Source organism: Gadus macrocephalus, chromosome 17 (genome assembly GCF_031168955.1).
Source record: "Gadus macrocephalus chromosome 17, ASM3116895v1".
Taxonomy (NCBI): domain Eukaryota; kingdom Metazoa; phylum Chordata; class Actinopteri; order Gadiformes; family Gadidae; genus Gadus; species Gadus macrocephalus.
Genome location: NC_082398.1, coordinates 10920495 through 10928841, shown reverse-complemented (window position 1 = coordinate 10928841; position 8347 = coordinate 10920495). Strand labels below are relative to the sequence as shown.

The 8347-nt window shown below is 42.4% G+C and overlaps 1 protein-coding gene across 1 annotated transcript; it reads right to left on the bottom strand.

The window, feature by feature from the left end:
• Nucleotides 1–4954: 4954 nt before the first annotated feature.
• On the bottom strand, nt 4955–5913 carry LOC132475946 (monocyte chemotactic protein 1B-like). The gene is made up of 3 exons (XM_060077355.1): nt 5738–5913; nt 5282–5393; nt 4955–5162 (listed from the first exon to the last, which is right to left on the bottom strand). Exons 1-3 carry the CDS (start codon nt 5805–5807, stop codon nt 5069–5071), a joined length of 276 nt encoding a protein of 91 aa, XP_059933338.1. The 5' UTR covers nt 5808–5913; the 3' UTR covers nt 4955–5068.
• Nucleotides 5914–8347: the final 2434 nt, after the last annotated feature.

Genomic DNA, 8347 nt, shown 5'->3' with positions numbered 1-8347 from the left:
TGTACTCCATTGTGTCGTCTGTTGCTTCTACACGACGATAAATAAACAAGAACCAGAATCTCTCCACATTTGCACATCTTTGAATCCATATACATTTCATCTAAATATCTGTTCTAATCTATCAATTTCAAATCACAAGGAGAGGTCTGAGTAATCGCACCAGTCTGTGGTCCAACCAATCAGTGAACTATTGACAAACTAAATATCACCGTGTCAATGTTTAAAAGTTGATTCACCATACTCAATGAGATTAAACACGGTTGTACAAGGACGACACAACTAAATAAGTGTTTCACCGACATTGCTTCTGTAGAACAGACACTTGTAGTTAGTCAGTGACAGGAACACTGTTTTGTACTTAATAACAAGTGAACCACAGAAAGGTCCACAGTGTGCATGAGTGTGTGTGTGTGTGTGTATGTGCGGTTAGAGCAGGAAGTCATCTTGATTGCACGGTTGCATGAGCATCGGAAAACCTTGTACATACCACTTCGTGAACAAAAATAAACAAAAAAGGGTATTTGTCGATGGCCTAAACGGGCAGGTTAGTCTAGTGGCGAGTGCGTTCGACTTAAGCCCCTAAGGAAGAGGACCCCAAAGCCCTACATGTATAGAAAGGTGCTGTGTAATTCAAAGTTATTAATAGCAGTATTATTATTTTCTCTTGGATAAAATAAAATAAAAAATGATTGACACCTATACAGCAGATATGTGAAGAAATAAGGGCAGAACATTCGAGGTTGTAGGAGGATGAGAAGCAGAAGCATGGAGAACGAGTGGTACGGTCCACCCTGAAGAAAAATAAAAGACACAACATAAACGGAAGAATATGAATTCTCTCTCGCACGCGTGTACGCGCTCTCTCTCTCTCTCTCTCTCTCTCTCTCTCTCTCTCTCTCTCTCTCTCTCTCTCTCTCCTCTCTCTCTCTCTCTCTCTCTCTCTCTCTCCTCTCTCTCTCTCTCTCTCTCTCTCTCTCTCTCTCTCTCTCTCTCTCTCTCTCTCTCACCACACAAAAAAACAGTGCTATTTAACCAGACCAGGACACATGGGAAAGTCCCCAGAGACAGCCTTGTGTTGGGTCACCACCTGACACGTCCTCTTCGTTTGTGCTCCGGGTCTCCAGCTCACTTTCACTGACTCATTCATTCATTCTCTCATGCCCTCTCTCCTCTCTCCCCCAATCAAATCACCTGTTATTTCACACTCACCCAGCACCCTTCCTCTTTTACCTCGATTCTTCCTTTCGCACTCTCACTCACCCTTTCCCTCACCTTTTTTAACTTAAACACCCAGCTACAAGTCCACCACTAGAGAGCTCTAACCCCAAAACCCAGATACAAGTCCACCACTAGAGAGCTCTAACCCAACACCCAGCTACAAGTCCACCACTAGAGGAGAGCTCTAACCCCAACACCCAGCTGCAAGTACACCAATAGAAGACTTGATTTGCACTGATTTGTTATTAATCGAATTTTGAATCATGAGAAGATTGTATCTTCCTGCTCGCAGTGCTAGCTCTTTATTTGCATGTGTTAGCATTGAACAAATCTCAAACTAAATTTGTATCTGCTGTGAACTCTAAATGTAATGAGAATCGACCAATCTGAGCCACCTGCAAGAAGGCAATAGCCTAGCTATGCACATATTACATTGCCTTTCCTGTTCCTAAACATAATAAGAAACGGCCAATGTGACAAAGTACTCAACACTTCAATTAAACATAATGATGTTTAATTGAAGCACAAAAGTTGTGCTTGGTTATTTTCAAAAGGACCAAACGTTTCTTGTTATCAAAACTATCAAAAGTCATTGAAAGCATTTTCCTTTAGTTGTGGACCTTGCCGTCAGTTGCAACCCATTAAGGTCTCCTTCACACCGTTTGAAACAGTGTGTGTGTAAATGTTTGTGCATGTGTACGCAACAATTAACACTTTGTCGCTTCACTCACAATAAGCAATTGCCCTGGTGTACAAAGACTTTAGGCTTTGCTCGATTCCTCGATCACCTTTAGATCGCCTCAGCAACAATGACGACGTGACGAAGTTCCAATGTGGAATATGTACATCTCTTTATTAAATAAAAACAGTTCTATATTACACTTCAAGTGGGACATGGTCCAACATTGTTGTCATCGTCCATACAAACCACACAATGAAAGCCTACTCTCAGAGACGACCACAAACGCCTTGAAATGGTCGTTTCCACACACCTGTCAAGAGTGCATGGGGGTACAATAAGGGGCACTGGAAGGTCCCGCCCCTGGACTTCCTGTCTGCATTACAAGGTTCTTTGACCGTTGATGGTTCTGTAGGGACAAGCATGTGCAGTAGGCCTGCTCAGTCATGGGACATCTATTCAATAGCTTGATTAATTTCAGTGCCCCCTTTTGTCGCAATCAGTAACCGAACAGCAAGCTCACTATATCAATGAGAGACTCTTTAAATGATGTCATGTTCACACACTTTCACAGACGGACACACACACACACATACACGCGTGCGCACAAACACAAACACACACGCACACACACACACTTAAGATGACATAGTTGCATCATCGGGGACATTTCGTGGATTGCGAGGCACAAATGTAATAGGCAGGTGTGCAAAAGGTTGGATGGACTGATGGTCGCTGGTGGGAAGGAGTGCAAAATAATAAAAACTAATTATTTTTCTTTTGAGGTAAGATACAAAATACATCCCAGTTGGTCGGCAGCATAAAACAAACAAACAAAAATGGGTCACTCTTTAAAACCTTAAAACCGTTCTGTGTCGTTTTTTTTTTTTTATATACACACATGCATCCATCCATCCATCCATCCATCCATCCATCCATCCATCCATCCATCCATACGCATGAAGAAGTTCAAAGACAGGACATTTTGACGTTTTTTTAAAGTATTTTCCTTTAGCTCTAAAACTGGCCTGTTTATGGAGGTTTCTTTTCACACCATTTAAAGAAGTGTGTGTGTGTGTGTGTGTGTGTGTGTGTGTGTGTGTGTGTGTGTGTGTGTGTGTGTGTGTGTGTGTGTGTGTGTGTGTGTGTGTGTGTGTGTGTGTGTGCGTGCGTGTGTGTTCGCAAGACAAATAAACCACTTTTTGTCGCTTCACGCGATAAGCATTTGGCCTGGCTTACACATCCTTTAGGCCTTGCTCAATTTCCTGCCATGTACATTTCCATCACCTCCTCTAGATCTTATCAGCATCAATGACGAGCAGAAAGTGCCAATGGAGAATATGTACACCTCGGTATTCAATATAGACAGTTCTATATTACAACTTAACATTGTTTTCATCGTCCATACAAACCACACAGAAAGCCTACTCTCAGAGACGACCACAGACCCTTTGAAATGGTCCTTTCAATCACCCCAATAACGAGGACCGAAGGGTTCTTCTTCAGTTCTGGGTCTCAGGGGTATAGGAACTAGGTTCCACCAGCCAACCACAGCGTACTACACCTGTGCTTGATTCACCACCATGTAAGATTGCAGCAGTAAAGTAAGAGCAGGCAACTTATTTTAGAAATATCTGTGAAATTTAATGGACATCCTCACAGCAATCAATCATAAATGCTCAGCCAAAAGAAATTCAAATTCAAATTATGGTATTATTACATGCCTGCTGTGAGCTGTAGCAGGCATGTAATAAACCCATTCAATTATTTAATTAGGCCGAATGAAATAATTAGATGGCTCACCTCACCTGTCCGTCTACGTAGCCTACCTACCTGCGCTCACTGTTCCTGTTTCTGCCCTCATTGCGCATGACGGAGTCTTCCACAAGGCAACATAGGCCTATTGCTAAAGCTAGCGAGATAGTCATGTGTTTTGGGGGAGTTACTTACTCTGGCTGGTTTCTCCAAATTGCCTACCCTAGCTTTAACGTGCTAAACCACCTGTCCCCATCTATTTGCTTTTATTTTTGCGGCCCGGTTTCACACCGTATTGTTACCATCATAAAGTGTGACACCAGGGGTGGCTGTTGCATATTTTCTGCACCATGCAGCAGCGGAAAGGTAGAGACGTCCATGAAGTCGTTCACGTGCAGAAACATGCACTTGCTTAAAGCGTAGACAGAGTCACATCGCAATCGCTCCGTCGGATGAGTTATTTTTCTTTGTTACACCGGGCGATAGCCCATTGAGTGGCTGAAGCAAAGCGGTTGATTTGCTTCTGTGGTGGCATCATGGGTCCTTCTTTCTTGCAGAGCTGTAGTCAATACCATGTTTGTCGAGTCCAAGACCAGGGCTTGAAGGCGTCCAAAGAGGTTTGATTACAAGTCAAGATCGAGTCCAAATGAGAGAGACAGTCATGACCACTATTATTTGCTCCACAAGCTCGAAATATTTTTCTATAGACGTCACGACCAAGAGGCAACAGCACCCACTTGGTATGGGTCGTACCATGTCATGACCCCCTCTTCCCTAAAACTCACAGCTCGAAAAACATTTTTTAACCACATAGTGCTCGAATTCCATCTGAAACAGTGGGCTCACTGGCTCTTTAAATGCTTGGATCACCGACATGAAGTTTTTTTTTTTTTACTAAAGTCACCTTTTATTTTGTTTATTAAATGTATCAATGTATTTTTAGGTATTTACAACTACTTTTACAAAAAATGTGATGTAATCTTCTGAAATATCCAGACAAGACAAAATAAAGCTTCCAAAACACTGTATTCGTATGGGCCTATAGTTTATTAGAGGATAGCACTTATTGCACCAAATCCCAAAAAATGTAAAGCTTAATAGCATTAATTAGTAAATACTATACAGGCAACATTAGGCCTGGTTGCAGCCAGGATACCCATACTAACTTCAAAAGGTAGCTTCTATAACAAATATAAGTTCAAAAACCCATCGTCTATCTTGTCTATCTTCCCCCTGTGGAACACATTAAGCATGGTTCTACTTCCAGCGTTAAGGGCAGCAATAGAAAAAAAAACATTATCGTCCATCGTGTATTTTTTATTATACAGGAAAGTATTAAAGTTAACAACGTTACAATTTAAAGCGGGCCTGACTCAGTATAAAGCTGATTTCCAGCAGGTTCCATTAACAGCGGCGTTAGAAGTTGCGCTGATCCAGTCGTGTCATCGCACTCTGGACCCAGGCGGCTTCAGGGTCCACGCAGATCCGGACATTGCCTATGGTCTGCAAACTGTCACAGAAAGGACATTACAGTCATTCTTATGAGGTCATACTGGGTTAATATGCTGTAGTCATCATTGTGATGCAAATTAAACTCATTCAATGGTATTTGGTAAAAGCTACGCTTACATAACGGCGGGCTTTGAACAGCGTCCATCCGTGAACTCGTAGCTTCGGATTTTAGCGAGTTGCACCTTTCTTTCGTAATATAGGAAGCAGCAACTATCTGGACCAATTCCATCTGAGAACAGAGAACATGTTAATGTTAAAGATAAACAACTCAACATAACATCAATATGTGGGACAAATTTAGAATAAGGGTACATTCAATAGGATTAGTTAATGCAGTAATAAGCATTATATTAAAGCAATAGCACATGGGTTAGGGTCCTTACTAACCCGATTAAATAATGTATACACCAATACCTTAGTAAACAGGAACACCATTAATAAATAATTAAGCTACTAAACATAAGGAAGGCTAAAGGTTAATAACATCAGTAAAACCTTTAAACTGCATTTTCTAATGTTAAGTTAATTAGTGTAACCTTGTTAGGTGACACAGATGTGAGTCAGTTAACTTACTGTTGGCCACGGTCAATGAAACCAGCGTGGATCCAAAGATGCACAGGAGGAGGAGGGCAAGAGCACGCATGGTTACAGGTCCTGAGACGGCGACAAGTAACAGAACACAGCTGAAGGCACACCGATTTAACGAGAAGATGGGCGGAAGTGTGGTGAGGGTGAGGGTGAGGTGGAGCAGAGTGTGAGGGTGTGTGACGAGCGAAAGGGAAATTATATGTGAGAGAGAGAGAGAGAGAGAGAGAGAGAGAGAGAGAGAGAGAGAGAGAGAGTGAGAGAGAGAGAAAAAAAAAAAAAGGAAAAAGGAGAAGTTCTAAGGCAGGACAATTTAGACTTTTTTGAAAATTGTTGTGGACCTGGCCATTACTTGCAACCTGTTAAGGTCCCTTCACACCGTTTGAAACAGTGTGTGTGTACATGTTTGTGCATGTGTTCGCAACAAATAAAGCTAACTTTTTGTTGCTTCACTCACACAATACGCAATTGTGTCGATTTCTCCGTCACCTCTTTTGGATCTCCTCAGCAACATGATGAGGACCGCGAAGTGCCCATGTAGAATATGTACAGCTCTTTATTAAATAAAAACAGTTCACTATGACACTTCAAGTGGGACGCGGTCTAACATTGTTGTCATCGTCCAAACAAATCACACAACGGAAAGCCTACTCTCAACACACCAGTCCAGAGCGCGTGGGGGTACAATAGGGAGGACGTCCTGCCCCACGACTACCTGTCTGCAGTACGAGGCTCAAGTCTGGAGATAAAAGTCCAGCAGTCACGTAAAACATTGGAACATTAATGTTTTTATGTCGGCCAGATTTGCGGTAGGATAGGTAGCATTAATTAAAATTCAGTGCTCAACTCAACGCAAATGGTGACTTGTTTAAATGGAAAGAGAGATGATGGTTAACGATGAATCTCATTCCGTAAATTATTTGTGGGGCGGGGGGGGGGGTCATGTGGAAGACCAGGGGCAGTCGGGCCGGCGGGATCCAATACATTTAACAAGCAAATAAGCTCAGTCGTGAAGACAAGCTTCTTCCAGCTGCGACTCCTAGAGAAAGTAAAGCCGTATCTCCCACCAAAGGACTTTGAAAGAGTCATTCACCTGTTCATAATGTCCCGTCTAGACTACTGTAATTCTCTATATTTTGGTGTGGACCAATGTCTGCTTGCAACCGGTCCAAAATGCTGCTGCACGTCTCCTCACTGGAAAAAGGCGATATGACCACATTACCCCTGTCCTGGCCTCTCTCCACTGGCTTCCTGTGGTTTTTTAGAATTAAATTAAAAATCCTGTTGTTTACTTTTAAAACTCTGCATGGGCTGGCACCTAAATATATGTCAGAGCTGGTCTGCATCCATGCTCCATCTAGAGAAATTCGGTCAGCTCAGCAGGTGCTGCTGGATGTACCCAGGTGCAGACAAAAAACAAAAGGCGACAGAGCCTTCGCTGTGGCCGCTCCTAATCTCTGGAACAGTCTCCCCCTGAGTCTGAGAACTGCCCAGTCTATAGACCAGTTCAAAACGCAACTAAAGACTCGCTTTTTTACATTGGCTTTTAATACAAGATTTAAGATTTTATTTTATCTTATTCATTGTTGTTGCTAATATGCAATATTAAGCCTTCTTGTTCTTTGTTTTGTTTTTTATATTGTATTTGTGTACAGCACTTTGGTCAACTACTGTTGTTTTAAAATGTGCTAGATAAATAAACTTGACTTGACCCCCAGCCCGGTCTAGTCCAGCCCAGCTCTGGGCTCCTAGGGTCCCACTGGGGGGGGGGGGGGGGGGTCCGGTACCTTGTCCCTCACGAGTCAGTGGGCCGGCCTACGTTGTGTGTGTACATGTCGTGTGTTTATGTTGTGTGTGTACATGTCATGTGTATATGTCATCTGCATATGTTGTGTGTATATGTTTTGTGTGTACATTTTGTGTGCATATGTTGTCACACACAAAGACACACACACATCTGAAAGAAGATGTGCTCCATTGTGTCTTCTGTTGCTACTAGACCGATGATAAATAAACAAGAACAAGGATCTCTCCACATCTGCCTATTTTTAAAGCATATTTGAATCCATATACATTTCATCTAAATATATGTTCTAAACGATCATTTTCAAATCACAAGGAGAGGTCTGAGTAATCGCACCAGTCTGTGGTCCAAACTATTGACAACCTAAATATCACCGCGTCAATGTTTAAATGTTTATTCACCATACTCAATGAGATGAAACATGGTTGCACAAAGACGACGATACTAAATATGTGTATTCACCAAGATTGCTTCTGTAGAACAGACACTTAGTCAGTGACAGGAACACTGTTTTGTACTTAATAACAAGTGAACCACAGAAAGGTCCACAGTGTGCATGAGTGTGTGTGTCTGTGTGCGGTTAGAGCAGGAAGTCATCTTTGTTGCACGGTTGCATGAGCGTTGGAAGATCTTGTACATAAACAAATAAACAAAAAAGGGTATTCGTCGTTGGCCTAAACGTGAAGGTTAGTCTAGTGGCGAGTGTGTTTGACCCAAGCCCCTAATGTCCAGGATGAAAGGAAGTCCCGGAGAAAGAGGACTCCTGAACTCTGCATGTATGGAAAGGTGTTGTG

What these genes read in the sequence shown, in the direction of transcription:
- LOC132475946 (XM_060077355.1), bottom strand. Translation starts at nt 5,807, where the DNA reads ATGCGTGCTCTTGCCCTCCTCCTCCTGTGCATCTTTGGATCCACGCTG. An exon ending in TTCATTGACCGTGGCCAACA is followed by an intron (nt 5,394 to 5,737) that starts GTAAGTTAACTG and finishes CTCTGTTCTCAG; the next exon opens with ATGGAATTGGTCCAGATAGT. An exon ending in TGTTCAAAGCCCGCCGTTAT is followed by an intron (nt 5,163 to 5,281) that starts GTAAGCGTAGCT and finishes TTTCTGTGACAG; the next exon opens with TTTGCAGACCATAGGCAATG.